The sequence below is a fragment of the Vespa mandarinia genome, chromosome 1 (assembly GCF_050613455.1).
Source record: "Vespa mandarinia isolate Hongniang chromosome 1, ASM5061345v1, whole genome shotgun sequence".
In the NCBI taxonomy this organism is placed as follows: Eukaryota; Metazoa; Arthropoda; class Insecta; order Hymenoptera; family Vespidae; genus Vespa; species Vespa mandarinia.
This window is the reverse complement of record NC_140810.1, coordinates 4805168-4827241: the sequence shown is the minus strand read 5'-3', so window position 1 is coordinate 4827241 and position 22074 is coordinate 4805168. Positions and strand designations below refer to the sequence as shown.

The following is a 22074-nucleotide window of genomic DNA, read 5'->3' as shown; positions in this document are numbered from 1 at the left end:
TATAAATACTGTGCTTTCGTTGTCTCGCTTTCTTTAAAACGGTTGGCCAATCGAACACGTGGCGAAATTCTTGATATAACATTTTTTCCAAAGCTTCTTGTTCGACTGCGTGATATTCCTCAATTATTCGTTGTGCCTGCCAACGGAATAAATTTATTTTTCTTTTTCTTTCTTTTTTTTTTTTTCATAAGATTAAGTTTGAAAGACAAATGATCTTTCTAAAGATTTTCTTTTCTTTTTTTTCTTTTTTTTTATAATTAAACTAAGAAATACGATTAAGTAGTCGTGAGTTTACTTCAAGAAATCGTCTAATCGTATCGTAATGAATTCTATTTCATTTTCACCTCTTCTTGAACCTTAGATTTCTCGATAGGGATTTCAGTCGTTAATTTTGTATCTTTTAAGGGCTTCGGGATGATGTAAGGCAAGGATATTTGATCGCGATCGTCCGATTTATGATTGATTTCCTGCTCCGGAAAGAGAAAAGTTATGGTCTCCTTGAAAATCTGGTCTCGTTCTTGCAGAATCTTGCGAATTTTTCTATCTTTTCTCTGAGCTTCTTGGCGTAATTTTAAAATTGGCGCTCGTTGTCTCTCAAGAACGTCCCTCCTGAGACCTTTCTTCTCGAGGACAGTTATTTGCATGCGTTTCATTTCCATCTCACGCCAACGTTCTTTAGTTTCTTCTATAAATTGCCAAGGCTTCCGTTTCTGAAATATTCCAATCGAGATATTATTTTAACTCGATCGAATATCAAAGAATCTATCTAACTAAAAGAAAAATCATTCTAAAGAACGAAAGTCAATAGCGATTAATAAACTCGATCGCAATACTGATCTCCATTAATTTTTTTCTTTTGTAAGAGTGCTCGATAGTTATAGCATACTTTTCTTTTTGTCTTTTCTTCTTCTTTGGCTTTCCTTAATATCTCGGCCATTTCTTCTTGATGCTTTATTTTTGCTTCTAAACGTTTCTCTTCTACTTCCTTCTCGTCTAATTTCTTTTTCTTATGGATCCTTTCAAAGTTCTTTATATTCCAAGCATCTTGCCAGTTTTTAAATTTAGATATCTGCTCGGATAAAGCGTACGTTTGTATTAACTTCGTATAGAAATGGAAATTGATAATAAAAGATAAATAAACGGTTTACTCTATCGACTTGCTGATCGACATAATCTTGCATCCATTTAATATTGCTAACGTCGAACGTCAGTAATATTGGAGGGGCGGTGAATATCCTCAGAGTACCATTATAGTCGCAGATTGCTATGCACTGTGGGTCCAAGGGTAATTCATGTATATAAACGCCCATAATTATATGGCCAGACACGCTTTGCGTAATAGTCGGTTCTTGACTCTTGACGATGAAGTCCCAAATTTCTATGGATCCGTCTAATCGCGCCAAAAGTAAAATCGTTGGACGGATGTTGGTCCAGCAGCAACCCGAGTAACTAAATAAAAATGAAACTTTATATTTCATAGAATAAGTCTACGGAAAGTAATTTAAATACGTAAAGTTTCATTTTATTTTATAAACGTAACGTCGTTTTATACGCTCGTATTTTATATCCGCAACAAGAACCAGCCGAGCTTCAGGCGATGAAGAGATCTTGGACCAAACGATGTATATGTGTGTAACAACGTCGAAAGGTAGGGGCTCTATCGAAAATAGCTTTCATTAACGAAGCGGTGTTGGTGCTCGTGTTGTAACCGTAAGTTATGGCTGTATTGTCATGCAGATCATACCGAAAGTTCGGTTTCCACTAGCGAAAACTACATACAGGCGATGCATCCAAAACGAGCGAGGTGCTTGCGCAGCAATACGAAACGCTACTGCGGCAATTACATGCTGTGCATTGCGGCAATTTATCGTACGAGCTGCTCGTTATTTTTACTACGGATGAAACGCAGCCCATTATGGCACGTATGTATGTTTACGTATATTCATACTGTCACTTCTCGATTCTATATCGACGTTTCTCCTAGACAAGTAATCTATTTCTAGTCGATCGATGACCTACATTTTCTTTCATCATATCGCGATATATGTATATGTCTATATCCGAGTCTATATGTATTTAAGCCGATCCATCGATGTGATAATGAATATGATAACGAACGTGATAACAAACAAGAATAGAGAGGGTTGAGTAGGTGAACTAAAAAGCAGCGATATTGGATTTTTCGTCGCTTACCGCAGTTCCGATTTTTTCCAAATAACCGGCTCTCCAAAGTCCTCTCTCCAAACAGCAAAAATACGTCCGCCTATGGTAGCAACGATATTCTTGTGAAACTCGGATCTCGCCATGTGCGTAACCGGCCCATCGTGTATACGCTTTATCCACTTCCATTTGCATTTTTCTCGATTAGTCAAACTGTTAACGTCTGAAAGGTTTTCGAATCCCTCCCAAGTAATAAGTCCGACGTAACCTGTGAATTTCGATAATCCGTCGTTTATTTGACAATAATATCAAATGTGATATGATAAAAGTGAGTCTACCTTCGACTGTGCCAATAAAAATTTCCGGTTCCATTATATAATCGGGTTTCTCCAATATGAATTTAAAGCATCGTCTTGTTGAAATATCCATCTTCATAACTGGAAATGCTTCGTCTTTCTTTAATTTCGGAAAGTACGTGGTGAACGTGCTTAACATCGGATAACGACTTTCGTTTGGATATTGAATGAAAAGTATGTAATATGGTTTCCAAATACGATCGAACGATCGAAAGGGTGAAACAGATTCCATCAATATAGGAGGATATGCTTTTTTTTGATTTACTTTCTTAGTTTCCTCCTTTCTCGGTATGTTTTCCCTTCAAACAGATTGCGTTTTAATTAGACCCGTGTATGGAGAATGTTAGGATTCAATCATAGGAAGGAGGTAAAGGAATTCGATATGCGATTTGACGAGCAATCGATGATTAGAAAGGAGGACCTATCCATCAATTTTCGAATGTACGTAATGTTAGTGAGAGTGCACGAGGAATGGTGGATATACGACGGAGTTACTAGGGCCATTAGAGTTCGGCAGAGTCGAGAGTTTCTCGAAGAGGGATGAGAAGCGAAGATGGAAAGTGGTGGGTGATCGCGGAGAATGGCCGGTTAGGATCGGCCAGAGGATGCAGACGTTTCTCTTGGCCGTTTAGCTCGCGACAAGTTCCTCAGGGGGCGTGGACGAACATTCAAAGTCACTAACTTCGCTCCCGGCAGACGGTTGGTGTAATTCTCGCTCGTGGTTATCAATTGGCAGCTCAGGTCGTAGCTCACGTTATCTAACATCGAGTTGACCCTGCGGCTCTTTAATGAGTTCGCTTGCCGCTGACGTAGTCACTCGGAAGGATGAAAGACTTTAAACGAGCTTGGAAGACGAACGGAACAGAATGCTAAAGCTCGTAAGAGCTTTACTCGGAGAAGCTTCGAGGTAAACGAAGGAGAATGATCAGAGTAATCGCATTCATCGATTGCGATTATCAAGATTGAATTTTAGCATATAACGAAAAGGTTGGTATCGTAATATTTTCGATCGGTGATAATACGCAAACATTGTGAATACTAACTTGAGATCCCAAAAGGCAATGGTTCCATCCATGCTACAGGTAATGAATTGCATGGAAAGATTTTCGAAGGTCGTATCGTTCTCCAAAGATGTGATTCTACCGTTCTTCTCGACCTTGTAGTAAGACGGTATCCAAGTTATTTTGGTTATAGCAGCTTTCTGGCTGTATTGCAATGAGGACATTGCTACCGGTCTTAAGATCGACGATTTAAGGGTATCTTTCATCCACGTTATCAGAGACCGTAGAGTAATTTTATATTTCACTTGAATGGAAGTGGGATCTATTATCGCTTCTATGCTTTCAATATTATCCGGTAAGGACCAAATGGCGATCTGAACGGAAATACCATAAAGTGTTTTGCTATTCGTGCCTTCTTCTTATGACTCTCGTAACGAATAAATTCTCTTACCTCGATACCTGATCGTTTCGAATATAATGCTTACCTGACCGTTCGCACAACCACCAATGATGATCCTACCATCTAAAGGACAAATGGAGATTGACTTGATCTCCCTTGGGCATTCCAGGACCAACTTCGGACTCAAACAATCATTGAAGGACCACACTAATGCTAAATTATCACCTTCACAATCTCTGAGGACCTATAAAACGACAAAAAAAGAAAGCACGATCGTACAATTATAACGTTGTAATACGATTATTTTTCTATATTTTTAAATTTATTGTAATTAATATGCGCCCTTTAGATCCAAATCACTATCTAAATGACTGTTAATATTATTATTTACCTCTTCGTACACTTCTTGACCCAAAAAGTATTCTGAATTGCCGTAATGAGTATAGGTCACGCAAGCGATACCAGTCCACAAAGGATGCCAAGATAGATCATTAATGACCTTGTTCTTCGTTTGAAGTTTGCTGTAAAAACTTTGATATTCTCTGTATTCTACTGGTATCGGTGCTTTCGTATCTCTTTCGTACTGCGCAAGATTTGTATAATCGTCCGCATAAATATCCCACGTCGCGTTCATTTGCACCTATTTCGATGAATAGTTTGTATGTTTTACAAAAAAAAAAAAAAATAAAAAAAAAAAAAGAAAAATAATCATAACTAAAGGAAGATAAAAATCATTCAAGTAGATATTTATAAAGGATATTTAGACGGATATTAAAGTGCAAACCTGATCGCATATAATGTCGGTATAACGTCGTAGAAATCTCGTGAGATTCTCGATATCTTCTTCTGTAAAGGCGGATATATCGATCGGCTTGTACTCATATTGGTATTGAAACCAGGAATTTACGGGTATTGAAGGCGGGGTCTGGGCGTCGTTGTCCTTGATGCTGGGCGTCACTTGCGTGGGCCTGCTTATCGTGCTTCGTGACACGTTCTCGAATGTCTGCCGATATGGCAGCAAGTCGATGTATCCGTCCCTTTGATCGTCCGCTCTCCTGTCTACCAGATTCATTGGCACGTTGAGCAAATTCGCCGTAGATACGACCTGTTTATCGTACGTGATAATACGATTTAATACTCTCTCTCTCTCTCTCCCTCTCTCTCCCTCTTTCTCTTTCTCTTCTTTCATTTCTCTCTTTCCGTATGACCATTTAATCTCTTGCAATAAATCTGAGCAATGGGATAACATTGCTCAATTATTACATAGATTTGTAAGAGAAACTATAATGGAGAAAAAGCGTAAGTACATTTTCATGTAAGGTGATATACCTCAATCTCGATTTGGGGCCTTTGATTCTTGATAACGTTCTCGTCGACCTCCTTGCCACTTCCTAGATCCTTCCACTTGCCTGGCTGCTTGTAAACGGCGTTCCTCACGCGAATCTCATGACTCCGCCTCTGAATTTGAATTTGCTGCAATACGGTTTCCTTTGCCTCGATGCTTAGACAAATGTAAAATTGGCCCTCCTCGGTGACAGAAGGGGCGTAACCGATCAGCATTCTCCTTTCAGGATACTCAAGGATCTCGTTCTTCATCGACAAGAACTCACTGCTCTCAGAGTGAAGATGGAGATCGTCTTCGATGGTTTCCTTTTGTACCCATACCCATGGATATTCCGTAGTGACATTCTCACCGATGACGCAACCGATCGTTTGTTGAATTGAAGGAGATAAATCGATCCTTGCTACACCAGCACCCTAAAGATTAGATTAAAAAAAAAAAAAAGAATATTTCTTTCCTAAGGAGAAGTTATATTTTATCTCAATCAATAAATTAATATTTAACCATAGACGTGGAATAATGAATTTCTTGTTGTTTTGATGGGACTTCATCTATTTTACCAAGTTGTAAGATATCATAAAATGAAGGGCCACTGGCTTCATAGGAATCTAACTCGTATATGGTTTTACTTCGTTCGGGAAAATCATCGGCGAGATCTATACTAATTATTTTTTTCGCTTTCTCTTCCCAATCCTTATCTATATTTCGTAGAAACGATACGAATGGAGAAAATTAAACGGCCAAACGAGATGATCGAGAACTATCAAAGATCAATCACCTTCTATTTCCTCGTACTCTTCCTCGTCAATTTTCATTTCACCTTCCACTACATACATTTCTTCTGCTTCTTCTTCTTCTTCTTCTTCTCCTTTTTCTACTATTACTACTACTTCTTTTTCTTTTTCATCGTTTTCCTTCGTATCTTCTTCCTTTTCTCGTTCTTTATCGTCGTAATTGTATTCGTCATTTTGTCGACGATCGTCGGTTTCTCTTTCATCAGATTCTTCCATAATAATTATCAATGACGTATCGCATGACTTTAATATATGAATTCTCGGTGAGTATCTCGAAAAATAGGATAAACAAATGACGTTTCGAGTTCTCGAGCCATTCTCGAGTATTTATCGAGATTCTTCCTGTGAAAAAGAGAGATTTAAAATTCACAATCCTCCCGAAAGGTTATGGAAATGCATGGACACGCGTTGGAGATGAAGAGATAACGATTTAGAGGGAAAATACGAGGTAAGCGGGGTAAGGGACTATCGTTAAGGACTCCCGTTGCGAAATAATCCTGAAAACTAATTTCACCGTGAGCTGCGTTGCCAGCGACGGCGGCCGTAGCAATGATACTCTGTTGGCCGTGTCGCTCTTCTGTTAGGAACTCGAGCGTAGAGGAAAAGGGTGTATGAACTCGGAGATATACGATATGTGTGTACGAAGATGAGGAGGTAAAGGGAATGGGATGAAAAGATGGAAGTACAGCGGGAAGTGAATACGGCTAGTCGAGGTAATTTCGGTCTTGCTTCATCTGACCTCTAATCTAACCCTCTCCTATTACGAAGTCTCTGCTCTTTTCTCGGTCCTTATCGGTCTACTCTCATCAATGAGACGTTTATCGTTCTTATTCTTTATCATACGGGCCCATCATCATCGATCGTTCTCCTTTATAATAACTATATCACGGATATTTCGAAGAAGTAATAATTCTGTAAATCTTAAAGGATGAAAAAGTAGCATATTATATTTTACTATATTATATTTTGATATTCCACTTCTCCCGCACTCTTGGGAGAAGAAAGAGGAGAATACGAGTGGATATAAGTTATGGAGAAGACTGGTTCACGTACATTTCGGAAAAGATATTTTCAACCTTCCTATCTCCGGGCGTATTCCATTCGTTTATTCGCACGAATGCCGGATCGCGATCCCACGGTAAAATACATCGTGAGATACGAATTGGAGTTATATTCGAGCGGGAGACGAAAAACTTTTTATTGTGTTAGTCCAGTAGCTGAGATGTAAAATACCACGTTAAACTTTCGAGTGAAACTTTTTTACGAGTTTTATGAAAGAACGGCTAATTTAGTTTCTCCGTTGCGTCTATCGCTAACGCATTGCGAATAATTTAGAATTTTTTATTTTGCCATAGACTTCATTCACTTTCTCTCTGCGATTTGCTTGTGGATCGTCATAAGGGGCGATGGATATTAAAATCGACTTTTTTTTTCCCCTTTCTTTATTTTCGAACCAACATAGTTTCTCTTTCGAATTAACATCGTTCCCGGATTGATTCGTATTCAAATAAATCATACTCGATAAAATAAATACGGAGTAAAATGTATGGCCTCTCGTGATCACGATATTTATATATACTTTTTATCTAAAGAAAAAAAAAAGAAAAAAAAAAAAAGAAAAAAAAAGAAGCGTTATCTCATCGGAGAAACCGATTTCCACTTGGTGGTTCGTTAAATTTAGGAGTTTCTCTTGAATCTTACTTATCCACGTGAAAGCTAAGAACTATGGAAAGCCTTCGTCCGTTCGTTGAGTTGAGATATAAAGATACGAACTTTGTTATTGTTTCTGCTCTAATATCGGTGAAACGTCACAATCAGTTTCCCAACTTTCCTTAAATTTACCTCTCTAATAGATAGCCAGAGAAAAAGTTATCTATACATTTATTTATTTCTATACGGATTAATGGTATTTTTTGGGAGAGAGGAATGAAAGTTAATGAAATTATATCGATTGGACGGAAGACAGATATAAAAGTGTTCTTTCATGTCAAATTCGTGAAATCGTTTCTCTCTAAAATCGAGTATGTATAGATCAATAGGCATATAGTGTTGTACGTTCGCGAGTTTGCAAGCTCGGGTACGCTGATTCGCGGCTGGTACCATGCTTGCAGCATATCGGGTTAACGAGAGAGCGTGCACGTAGGGTAGTCGTGATTAGAGAGTGGAGGTCCTGCAGAGATGGACGGACGGTTGGTTAATTTTCAATTAACTAAGCGCTGCCTGCTGGAGGACGACGTTGGGATTATACGACGATGGCGATCGGCACGTCGTATCGCCAGGTGACTACCGATCCGACTACATACGCGTTTCCTAACTACTCTGCACATACTCGTTCTGCTTCTCGCTGATCAGTTAGCTGATTGGACACAGCCACGCGTGGCATGCTCAATTAAATCATCGCGGTATCCCACGAGAACATGCACTTTGCCTTTTCCCTTTCCCTCCTATACCTTGTAACCTGTCTTATAAATCATAGTCGATGTATAGTCATGATGTATAATATATACTAACGCACATGAATTTCTAGATCTGCGATATTTGTATCTTTATATCTTTCTAATTACTTATCAGCTTACTATTATCCAGATGAGAAACACCAATTTTTTCTTTATTTCTTTTAGCGACTAAACGAAATAAAAACCCCACCCAAATTATTCTGTTATCGTTCTATCCGATGACGTGATAGCAGTCATAGAAAATATAATACGTTTAACATCGAGAAAGATTTCTGAGTTATTCGATAATCAGTATGCTTTCATTTTCCTACCATCATTACTATATTATTTTTGTCTAGAATCTCATCATTTCCTGCTTTTACATTATCCCTTCACGTCTGTCTCTTTCTTTTTTTCTTTCTTTTTCTCTCTCATTCTGACTTCATGATCCCTTGTTCATTCCACTATTTATCTATATAGGTTGGTATGTACTATAATATAGTAGCAGAGTATATACTTTAATACACACACACACACACACACATATAAGTACGTATTCATGTTTCTATCTATCTATCAATCTATCCTTTTGCTTTTTATCTCAACTCTCACTCGACTTTTCGGTCATCGCTCAATTTCCTCTTTCCTTCTTTCGTTAACGCGAGACTGGCCGCGATCTCGTTAGTAACCGGATCCTTTTTTCCTCCTACGGCTCGAGTAATTTCACGACATTTTTTTGTTCTCTCTTTCTCTCACTTTCTCTCTTTTTCTCTCTCTCTCTCTCTCTCTCTCTTTCTCTTTCTCTTTCTCCTTTAGCTACCCTTATTTCGTTCCGCGCTTCGAAATTGCCAGCTTCTCACGTTACCGCAATTAATCCGCCTGCAGGTAGATGCGAAGCGATCGATCGATCCTTCCTCCAAGAAGAGACGTTCATTCGTTCTCAAGTAAAGTATCACGGAAGCTCAGCTCATGAACGTAATAATATCTCAAAGAAAATCTATTTTATTGGTGTACTAATAAGTGTTATGTCAAACCAAATAAGGTAAGATAAAATTCGTTGCCTTTGTCGTGCTATGAATAAAAAAGGAGTAAACAGTCGATTTTTCTTGATCAATTAATTTCGACTATTCTTCGTGAAATTTACGTTTTACATTTTTTTTCTTTCTTTCTTTTTTTTTTCTTTTTTTTTTTTTGTTAATTATTGAATACATTAAAATCGATTCTCGCGTTAAAAATTATAAATAATTTAGACTGACGTGATACAATGGCATAGAAAGTAATTTTAAATTATTCACAGTTGGTTTTATGTTAGTGAACGTTCTATATTAGCTAAATCTATTATGCAGTTACAAGGGATATTATCTTTTTGATCCGTTAATGTGTTCTCTACTGTTCTATCAGTTGGGCGACTAATAGATTCGAATGATTGCTTACGTGTGAATTATATTTATTGTTTTACTTTGTTATTGAGGAAACAATTGGGAAAAGTAAACTTTCTTTTTAATTCAACGACGAGAAATAAAAACGAAAAGGAAGGGAAGATAAGCTGAATCGTTTGTATCCTTTTTCGGATGAATCGCCAAAAAAAAAAAAAAGAAAACAAACAAGAAAAGAAAGAAAAAGAAAAAAGAAAAGAAAAAAGAAACATAGATATTTCTTCAGATTCTCTTTCCAGTAAAGCAAGCGAAGATCTTCCGTGAGTATTCGAGTCATGTCCCGACGATGAAACGCGTAGGAGGTAGGAGGTAAAGGCAAGTAGGGATAAAGGCGATCAAGCAAGAACCCTTATGGTAGCTTATACGTGTAATAACGATTAACGTCGATGGTGCACCTGTCGCTTTCGCGTTGTACCTATGTCTAGGGTCACGTTCGCCGGTTTCGCGTCGTCGGTCTTACTCCTTAGTTATCGTTAAAGCTTACACGATGCACTTTCATCTAACCTACTTTGTCTTTTCAGTTCTCTCATCTTCTCTCATATGAAGATTCGAAATCACACGAAGAATTGATTTAAACGATTCCGCGAGTTTATATTTCACGTCGTAAAAGATTCAATTAAATTTGAGAATTTGCGATCGTATAGATTGATGACGCATAATGATTCAAGGATTTGCTATGTCGCTCATCCTCCAATATCCGTACGATTTCAAGACGGCATAGAGAGAGGGAGAGAGAGGAAAAGGAGGACATTATAGAGAAGATAGGTCAGAAGACGATAAAGGCGATTTGCTTTCGGACGAGCGAATATATCGGCTTTACAATCGATAAACGCGCGTGTCGAAAGGTGCTAGATAGGGAGTAACGTAGGGAAGGGTAATAGTTCGCACGAGTATGCACTCTAGCAGCTAACTCGCGAGAGCCGTTTCGTCTCTCTCTTTCTCTATTTCTCTTTTTCTCTTTCTCTCACTCTCCCTCTTCCGTTCTCTTTCTCTCTCTCTCTCTCTCTCTCTCTCTATTCGCCAAAGAAATTGCGGGCGTGTAAGCGAGCGAAACGAAGCGATCGGCTTTGCGTGACGACAAATCAAAGTCGATGGGCGTCGCAACACGCGAGAGAGAACGAACGGGAACGATATCAAGTGTAATTGAAGGCAGTTGCGCGAACGACGGGACGTAGGTACTCCGTCGATTCGCCTTCTTTCACTGAGTCGCTTTAACCATCCTCTAATACTCTAATATATGGAAATGGAAATGGATTTTATCCCGAGATGGTGTGAGGTAGCGTACTCGAGTAGAAGGAAAAAATGATCGGAGAAGTTCCACTCGTCTCGGATCATACCTACTTCGATCAAATTCCAAACTCCAAAAAGTGATTTTAATTATCGAATGCGCCAGCCAGCCGTAACTCGGTGAAAGGGGCTGAACGGAGGTGCAATTAGCTTTTTGCCACGTCGTACACCCCCGTTCGATCCTCATTCTCTTAGCCCCCACTTCTTCCCGTTTCCCATTCTCTCTTTCTTTTCTCTCTCTCACTCTCTCTCTCTCTCTCTCTTTCTCCCTCCCTCTTTCTCTCTTTCTCTTTTTTTCTCTTTCTCTCTTTCATTCTCTCATTCACTCCGTGACTCTCAAAGGAGAGAAATTCTTGCGAGAATTAAATGTCAATCAGCCGTGACGTTCATTAAGCGAAGCCGAACTTTTTTACTTTTATCAAAAAAAACTCACAGACACTTTGCCGCGATGCTACAGTACGAGCGATTTTCACCTTTTACACTTCGTCACGATACTCGTGTCGCTTTTCACCTTTCACCCATCATTTCTCGCACGTTCTCCCTTTCTTCCATTTTTCCGCTATCGCTTCCGATAATTGCTACAAAGGCTAACCTCAAACACTATCAACGAGAACGTACGAACGATATTCGCTCGAAGGATTTAATTCACTTTCGCTTACTCGCCATGTCGTTTTACGTCAACCTCAAACTAGGACAGAAAGGATTATTATCTAACTCGATCGATGGATACCTACTCTTTGATAAAAGGACATTGAGATGCTCGATTGAACATGACTTTTATAGCTCTTTTGTCACTTTCTTTACGACTACTCTTTATTTCCCTTCTTTCCTTCTCTCTCTCTCTCTCTCTCTCTCTCTTTCTCTTTCTCTTTCTTTATGTTTTATTCTCCTATATAATATTTATAACAACGGAAGTATCAATGGAAAGGTACATTCATTATTAACTTTGTTATAATTCCGTTTAAAAGTATCGTTAGTTTTCTTCATTATTACTTGCAAATATCGTATTTTTAGAAAATACAGAATAATCATGAACATCTCCTTCCTCCTCTCTCTCTCTCTCTCTCTCTCTCTCTCTTCTTTGAAGGTAAGATGTTCTCTTAGAAAATAAAGTACCTTCCTGTAGTGAGAAGGTTTGCTGCATTTTCTTGCATAAATCACGATCATGGTACTTTGTTCGAGATACGAAATAACATGAAGTACTTTAGAAAAAGAAAAAGAGAGAGAGAGAGAGAGAGAGAGAGAGAGATGGAGCAAAGGGTAAAGATAGAAGAGGAAAGACGTTGTTCGAAAGGTACACACTTATTTCGTGGGAATACGTCGACGAGATGTTTCTCATATTATAACATCTCGCAAAACTTTAAATTCCGGTCAAAAATGTTTGTTCTTGAGAGGTTATACGGTCTGATTCATGTCGAACAGTCCTACACTAGCACTTCTTGTTTGTTCAAGATATACAACGAACATGTTTTAAGGGTTTCGTGCGTTTTATTCGTCGACTTAATACACTGAAGTAGGAATATAATTTACGAAGTAAATTAGTATGAAATACTCGCCCATGTATATATATATATATATATATATATATAGTGTATATATATATATAGGATGAATTACGTAAACGATAGAAATCTCTTGTTTGATCCTTTCGTATTTATTTCATTCATTATTAGACAAAATATATAGGTTCTCTGTCTGTTAAACTGATTGCATAAATTGTTTTGTTAATTTTATTATATTATGACATATGGCTGTTAATAAAAATCTATCTATACTTATTCGTTCTTTGGAATTTCAAGTATTCGTGGGTATTTTTGCTTTCCCTTCAACCGTAGGGAGATGACAAGCAGCAATCTTCTTCCGGATGGTAGCAGGAGACTGAAAAGTGGGAAAAAGCGTAGCTCGTAATGGATGTAAAATGTATACGCTTGGGTGCTTTCTTTATTCCTCATGGATCTTTTCCGTCTATGCGTAGGCTCGAGGTAGAAAACGGAAATGGAATCTCTTTTGGCGAATCGCAGTGTCTTCCAGCTTGCGTTCGTACACTCTTTGGATTCTAGAACCTTTTTATTTTATTTCTCTTTTTATCTCTTTCTACATGTGCGCGCGCGCGCACACACACACACACACACATATACATAGATATAAAAAATATATATATGTCTGTATATATCTCAGAGCAATATTAATTATCACTACTATATCAGATATATTTCGATTTATTTAATGTCTTCGGAATTAACATGGCTTCGTTAAATGCGTTAATTCATAATTATTAATAATTACTACGTTTCAGGAATTGTACCGTAAACTTGCAAAATAGCTTTTGGAAAATTAACATTAACAATATTTGAAGATGATGAGGAATAAAAAAATATCTTCGATATTGCTATTATACCTTAATTATCTTTGTTTGTTTTTTTTTTTTTTAAATATGACGAAATTTTGTTTACAAATGTCTATGATATGATATAGAGAGGGCGATTATATGGTAATAATAATTTTTCTTGTACGTAGATACTATTAAAAATAATCAAATATTAAAAAATATAGTAAAAGCAATAGTAAATAAATAATAGTAATAAGTAAGTTATGAAAGAAAAGTTTTTCGAGGTTTCGATCTATCAACTTCATACATAGACGACCGTTTATATTTTTTCTAATCGTTATTTAAAATAGACAAAATATAATTTACATTATTATAATAAAAATTGTAATGATTTCATTGTAATTATATGTTTTTATTACGAAAGAAAAGAAAATATTCGATTTAAAGTATTATTAACAAAATTGATTTTATTATATCAATATTATTGCAATATTTAAATATAAATAGAGAATAAATTGCACTTGAAAATGCTTTTTGTTTCAAGTCTCTATGACTTTTCGTTCCGGAGATATCGACTTCGAAAGATTTCCATTCACAATTCATAGAGAACAGCTGTTCGTAGTAATAGTATAATAGTAGTAGCTTATCCATTGCGTAAATTCTTGGAATTTATATAGTTCAGTATGTCATCGTTAAATTGAATGAAATTATATTGGTTAGTAGGTCAACGTAAACGTCTTCATTTACATGGCAATATTTCTTCAACTAAACGTCGTAAAGATACAATTCAAACACCATTTTAAAGGGCAAAATTTTCTTTATTTTTTTTTTCAGTGTATTGTTAATAATTAATTAACAAATTGTTATAAACAAAATGTTACAAACAAATTCTCACAAAGTAAATTCATTTCATTTTGCTAAACAAAAATTCAAATTGCAACTGATTTTTAAAATTATCTAAATTAATAAATTATAAATAAATTATTTTTTTTATTAAATAAACAATTTTTTTTTATATTATCAGAAACCACGTTTTTTTGTTTATATGGAAATATCTGCGGAACTAATAACCGTAGAAATTTAAATCAAACATCATTTTAAAGGGCAGAATTTCTTTTATTTTTTTTTCAGCGTATTATTAATAATGAATTAACAAATTGTTATAAATAATTTCTTATAAACAAATTCTTATGAAGTAAATTCATCTTATTTTGTCAAGCAAAAATTCAGATTGATAAAGATTTGTAAAATTATGTAAATTAATAAATTATAAACAAAGTACTTTTTTACTAAAGAAACAATGTTTTATACATTATTAATAACTACGTCTCCATTTACATACATGGGAATATCTTCAGAACTAAGTATCATAAAGATTTGTTTCAAACATCATTTTATAGGATAAATGTTTTTCTTTTTTTTTCACCGTATTGTTAATAATTAATTAACAAATTATTACAAATTGTTTATTATAAACTAATTCTTACGAAAAAGAATCCATCTTATTTTGAATTCCTAAGAAAATCCATTTTATTTTGCCGATCAAAAATTCAGATTGTGATTGATTTTTAAAATTATGTAAATTAATTAATTATAAACAAATTACTTTTTTTTTTATTAAAGAAACAAGATTTTCTTCTACATTATTAATAGCCATGTCTAGCTACATATTATATGAGCTAGCTACATCATAAATCATGTTTAGCTACGTCGATCAATGTAATCAAAAATACATGATTCTATTTAATAGAACATAATTGAACTTTATGTTTTTCGTACATGTCGACGATGCAAAAAAAAATTATTATCGCAATATTATGACACTCTCCGTACCGTACGACTATTGTTAACAAAGTTTTTCCATATCTCTAAAAATGACGTAGATATTCAAAGTGATCAAAGTTATTGCCCTACCTTGTAAAACGCTATATTTTTATTCGTCTAATGGGACAATAAAAATGGGGAGAACAAAAGTGGCGGAAGAAAAGCGATATGTAAGTACTCAGTTCCACAGATCCGTCGTAAGAGAATACTACTTGACAATTACAAGCGATGTGGAAAGAAGGGAACTGTGTGTTTGTGTGTGTTGTATTTGTAGTACGAGCGCGCGCGCGTACGTATATCTATAGGGGAGAGAACGTGAAAATCATTCAAGTTTATATTTATTTCGTGAAATATCGCGGTTGGTCAACGAGCGTCGGACGCGGCGATCGAATAAATTGTTCCCGTCGTCATCGCTCAGGTAATTAATTACAGAGGACGTTTATAAGCTCGGCGATATCTCTTTAGAGAATATAAAATAGCTGAGCGATCGTTGGCGTTTTCTCTCTCTCTCTCTCTCTCTCTCTCTCTCTCTTTCTTTTTCTCTCTTTTTTTTTTCTTTTTTTGTTGACTTGGATCAAATGATGCCGAACGTTTTACTTTGTACATTACGATCCGCACACTCTCGAAAGTAGGCAAATAGAGAAGATTGCTTGGTAAAGTACATTGCCATCCCTCGCCGGTAGACTAATCTACTTGGCGTATCTATGATGATGGATGACCACAGAGGCGATACTTTGTTAAATAAACATTCCGAGTGTGAGCTACGCATATTGGGACCAAAGTACAAATGTATTTGTATACAAACAAACACACATACATACATATATATATATATATATATATATATATATATACTCTACATATAAAAGTACAACGTACGTAGATATACGGTACTCAAGCTGAATTAGAAAAACGTTGCCTCACTATGAGCAACGTCGGCGACTTTCGAATTGATCGATGCATAGCGTAGATACTTCAACATTTCTCGCCGATGGTCAATGCCGTAGGTTTGAGCTATTGGAATCATCTGCAGTACTATCGGCTTTTTCGAGTGTCCTCGAACGAGCACCGCTTTCGGTATTTTCCTTCGAATTCTCGTAGTGAACAAAAGACAAGAGAGGCAGATGAGCGTATCGCGTTTAGATTCGAAATGTTTTGCAAAAAAAAAGAAATCATTCTTTCTTTTCTACCTTTATTCAAGAATAGTATACTACGTGCAAAAGACAGAAAAGTTGATTGATAGAGAAAGAAAAAGATATAGAAAGGAAGAGAGACGGGGAATAGGGCAAGAGAGAGAGAGAGAAAGAGAGAGAGAGAGAGAGAGAGAGAGAGTGTTCGCGGTTTTCGGAAGTGAACGTTACCAGCCGCATGGAGTATGATAGAGCGGTGCAATGTTCCACGAACGATGGCAAGATGCCAAGAGGATCTATCGTGATAACATGCCGGAACATGAAGCGAGGGGTTACCCTAAAATAAGAATAAAACCGATCGAATCCTCAAGAAATGCATTGCTCGTAAGACGTGAAAGATGAAATTCAGAATTCCGGCCAAGAAGAGAACGAACGTTCTTCTCGGTATTCTTGACTTATAACGAGGAGGATAAGGTCGCGAGGAGCTCTGATATATTCCACATAATAATGTTCCATTACAAATCTTTGATGAAAAGTGCCGAAAGGGAAGCGTACGGTAGAGAGAATAACGATAAAGGAAAACCAAGAAGGAGGAAAAATAAGAAAAAAAGAAAAAAGAGAAGAGAAAAGAGAAATGTAAAAGTAAAGGTAAAGGTAAAGATAAAGGTAAAGAGATTTTAAGGACGGACAAGGAAGATCGTTGAAAGTTTTGTGTATTTTCCTACGACGATTTACGTTGTCGAAGAAACACGTTCTCTTCTGAAGAAGAACGTGACATATGAAGCGAGGACTAACTGGAACCAAGGAAAGATGTTCGAGACAATTTCGAAGACAAGCAATCCGTTTTCTTCTTTTCCTTGGTGGCTTTTAAACTGGAAAGAAAGCTATTGGATAGCGGGTAAGTTTAATTTCTCGAGGCGGCCATCCGCTTGGCCGTGGCAGGATAGGACTCTAGGACGGGCTAGGAAGAAGAAAAGATAGGACGAAAGGGTGCGGAAAGGGAGCCAAGATACGCCACGATTCCCTGGTATTACCAAAGTCGATATAGCCCTTCGCACACGTTCTATAAGCGAAGGCTATCCTGTCCTCCTTTTTCTCCAACCCTTCTCCTTTTTCTCCGTTCCTTCGCATACCATTCTCTCCCTTTTCCACTTGTATCTATACTCGCAGAAAACTTATCTTGTTCGAAAGTTTCGATCGTATCGCGTTGGCGACTCGCTTTATATCGATAGAACTTTTCTAGAGAACTCGATTCAGTACGGTAATTGAACTTTAGCTCACTCCTGAATATCTCCGATGATAGTTTAGCCTCAGTGAATAGTTTTAGAAATTTGTGAAAATGACGATTTTCGGAAAGAACTGTAAACTTAATCATTAATCGTCACGTTTCATTCTGACACGTGACGTTAGGCAAAAGAAGAAAAAAGGAGAAAAAGAAAAAGAAATGAAATATGTAAAATCCATCGAACGATTTTTATTTTAACGATAAATGAAGTTCCTGAAGAGCGAAGGAACGTACCATTAAAATGCCATTTTCGATTCCGACAAAAGCTCGCATTGAATCGAGAATCATTACGTATAGATACAAGTCGTTCCAGCTTTACGAATTTCCGTTTTATGAATTCATTTTTTTTTTTTTTTGTATTTATATCCCTTATAGAATTTCTTTTTTTAATGGTATCTAAAATATACAAAATAATATTGTTTTAACATTTTCTATATGAAACGCATAAAGAGTAAATTAGAAATAGATGAAATTTATTTATCGTTTATAAATAAAAAATGTAAGTTTTTACTTTATAAATAGAAAATAAAGGAATTAACTTTTATAAATAATTATTTTAACGAAAGAGATATGAAAATGAAATTAATTTGTATATAGGTATACTATTTATATTTCCTTTATAATAGGAATAGAATATTTTATTTACAACGACGATATCTAGAATGATACATAGTTATTATGTCGGAATAACGTATACATTTTCTCACAACAGTCCTGTGGAGTTCGATACGGCGAAGATTACAAGTAAATCGGGTAAAACGAGGAGAAAACGGGTATAGGAAGGTGGGTCAGTACGCCTCGAGAAATAGGATTTATCCCTTCAAAATAACCGATACCTTTCGAGAGACGTCGTTCGCAGGTTCTAGCCACGATAACTTGTCAGAGGAAACGACACGAGAGTCGCACGGGCTGCCTCGCGCAAATACCAAGCTGCTTCGAGCTCTCGTAAACGGAAGGGGTGAAGAAGAGGGAATAGAAATGAAAAGGGAGGGAGGGAGAGGGAAAGAGAGAAAGAGAGAGAGAGAGAGAGAGAGAGAGAGAGAAAGAAAGAGAGAGGAAACGAGAAGAGAAGTTAGATTTTTCATGCTAGCTTCTATGCGAAGGATAGAAGAGAGAGCGAGAGAGCGAGAGAGCGAGAGAGCGAGAGAGAGAGAGAGAGAGAGAGAGAGAGAGAGAGAGAAAGCGTTGGTGAACGATAAAATCATCTTGTTTCCCTCTCGTATTTCTTCTTTTTATTCGTACCTTTTGCACCGTTAAAATTTTACGATGAATGTAAGCATTTAGCGGGTAGAAGCCTTCGAAGATGTACTACGATTTCGCTGTATAAAACGAGACGACTAGAGCGGAACAATGCGAGTACTTAATAATAAGACCGTCTTCGTCCTCGTCGAGAAAGAACATAGAATGATACTCTCTGAAAGCGATTCTCTACCTTTCGTCCGTTAGGAAAGGGATTATGGCCTTGGGCGAGAAAGAGAGACGAAAGAAAACGCTGTTTTTCCGAGGCACGGACCAACCGAATCGATCTTTACATCCTCCATACTCTCGCTTCCGTTGACTCGTCGTCTCTTTTCAGACGTGCCAAGCCAGTCGTCCCATGTAAATGATTTTCTACGTGCGAATATAAACGCACGTTGTTAGATGTTATATATAAGTTAACGCAAGTTATGTAAAATACATATATATATATATATGTATATATATGTATGTCCAATCATCGAAATCGAACGATATGTTACGCGTTTGATATGATTGATTCCAATTGATTCCGAATGATTCGATTTTTTCTTTCGTTTATATATTAGTTATTAATAATACTAAAGCGTTATTACGTTTTTATTGTTATTTTTCATCTTCATTTTTTCTTTCTTTCTTTCTTTTCTCTCTGTAATATCTATTATCTTGAATTTTTGAAAATACTTATTCCTCCTTGTTTGAAAAGGAAAAGTAAAGGTGATCGTAAGAAAAAAATGTGAAAGAAAAGCTTTTCGATCGATAGAAGTTTCGAAAGAAGAGAAAAAGCTTGAAGTGACATTGTTTCGAGTTTATCTCGCAGAAAAATTCTTGAGAAAAATCGAAACACTTTTTGGTCTGGCACTAAAGATGCTTTCGTGCGAAGAAGCCTGCTCCGGGAAATGGAAGTTGCACGGTAAAGCCAAGTGGAAAACAATCGTCCAGATAGACGAACCAGTTCTAGAATAGCGTAGAGAAGAGCATTTTAGAATTCTCTTCGTTGGTTTCGAATTCCCACAAAACCGCATATTTCTATCCACTCACCTTTTATCCTCAATGAATCTATACCGTTCGATCACTTTGCAGATTGTATTTTACCTTGCTCCATTTTGCTATACGCACATGATACTCGCGCTTACGGTTATCAGCGCTTTCATGCCGATTTAAGCGGTTATGTGCGAGAGTAAAGATCCCCAAAGTTTTATCGATCGTGAATTTTCGTAGTCGTATCCCTTATTCCCTTTTTACTGTTATTATAGTTTGCTCGATGAGCATAGTTAACGTAAAGTAACGCAAGGTGAACTAAAAAGTGTAGCCAAAGCGAAAGCCATAGTCGAATATTTTAAAATCGTCCTACCTTGTTTCGTGTACTTTCGTAGTTGAAAAACAGTCGGGAAGTAGTTAGTCTAATGGAATTATAAAGTACCATAGCGTCAACGTATGTATGTATTAATGTATATATATATATATATGTATGTATATATGTATGTATGTATGTATGTAGTACGCGTAACCACGTATGACCGTGCCTATTCGACTTCGTACTCCAAGGCTTGTCGTCCATTTTTACCTTCGTGTTCCTACTTTCTACATTGTTCTCTCTGTTTCCTTGTCTACCTGTCCCCTACTATTCTCACTAATACTCCATTTCCTGGTTCACGAAGAATAAATACGTTGTACGGTAATGGGTCACGTCCAGTGTCATGTATCGTGACCCGCGAAATACTCCAGAGAAAATTTGTCCTCCACTTCAGCCATTACGTACAGCGTCCTGAAAAAGTTTTTGAAAAAAAAAGCCACTCTTACTTTATCCTCCTTCTGTTAATGTTTCCACGAATTATACCTTTCCACCAATCTCTCCATCCATTGCTCCTAACTCATGTGTCTCCTCGACACGGGTGTCTTTATTTCGTCATCAATTTTTCTTTTCTTTCTTTTCTTTTTTTTTTTTTCTTTTTTTTTTCTTTCTTTCTTTCTTCCAAAGTCCTTGGAACAAAGATGGTAATTTCTCGATAGGTTATTATACGAGAGATAAGACGAATACGACGTTAGGGCGACGACGGCGTCAAAGAAATAAATAGTCTTCTCGATAAACGTTTTCGACGATAACTAAGAGACGAGCGATTACTCGTATGACGTCTCGTCCCTGAAAGCTCATCTGAAACGTTTAAGGGACGTCACGAGCAGAAACTTCTCGTCTCCGTAGACAAGAGGGTACTTGAAAATACTCTTGAGTCGATCTTTCCAAACTCGATGGAGTAAGATAAATTCTATCCGTGAATAAGTCGGTAAAACTCCTTGACTCCGATCTTAACGTCTATTATACTCGAATATATACGAAATTATTTTCGATTCGAGAATTATATACCTATGATAGTATTGGCAGTCACGAGGATTTCAAAGTTTTCTAGGGTAAGAAAAATTTTCATGATCGATGAGAAAATAATTTGATTTTCTTTTAGGAACGTTTTACGATCGTTCGAAGGTGAGAAAAATCGAGTGGTTAAAGTTTTCGAGAGGATCCGCTCGAACTAACGAGCTAACCGATGAATAACAGTCTGACGCTTCGTTATACCCGGACAATAACTATAACTGCAGCGGCCGTGTCCGTTGAATTATTTATGCAATTAGGCGTCATCGGTGGTACGCTGCGATGCGTATCCGAAGAGCGAAGCGGACCTTCGCTGGCGCAGCAGTCGGCCGACTGACTGGCATGAAAAGACTGTTCGATGCTCGACGGATCGATATCTCGTTCACGCAAATTTCTCCGACGTATTTCATCGTAGCTACGAGCTCGGCCGAATTCTCTTGAATTTATTAACATTATCGACGGAACCGGAACGACGGTTTTAGGCTACGAAGAGAAAGAGGTCCCAAAGAGAGTCATCGGTCCGTCCCGTCATCCTCTCGTTCTCGTTGGCGGCTAACTTTCAACGATAATTTATCGTAGGGTCGATCGATTTATCATTATCTTGGAAAAAGTTTGATTTTCACGAATCCACTTATAACGAGAAGAAGGAGAAGGTTGATGGTGACGGATAACGAAAACGTGTAGTTACGTA

At 37.0% G+C, this 22074-nt stretch overlaps 2 protein-coding genes across 2 annotated transcripts in view; both read right to left on the bottom strand.

Annotated features, from left to right (window-relative positions):
• Positions 1–290: 290 nt before the first annotated feature.
• Positions 291–6269, bottom strand: LOC118444865 (dynein axonemal intermediate chain 3). Its single transcript, XM_085663499.1, has 12 exons — positions 6080–6269; positions 5764–5957; positions 5247–5675; positions 4702–5022; positions 4309–4557; positions 4003–4161; positions 3560–3891; positions 2499–2815; positions 2194–2428; positions 1149–1449; positions 887–1069; positions 291–710 (listed from the first exon to the last, which is right to left on the bottom strand). Exons 1-12 carry the CDS (start codon positions 6267–6269, stop codon positions 330–332), a joined length of 3291 nt encoding a protein of 1096 aa, XP_085519625.1. The 3' UTR covers positions 291–329.
• A 31-nt stretch (positions 6270–6300) lies between these two features.
• LOC118444870 (neural cell adhesion molecule 2) overlaps positions 6301–22074 on the bottom strand; it is a 194150-nt gene continuing 178376 nt past the window's right edge. The window contains exon 16 of the transcript XR_014982324.1: positions 6301–6395. The gene's annotated coding sequence lies outside the window, so the exon portion shown is untranslated. The remainder of the gene's footprint in view (positions 6396–22074) is intronic.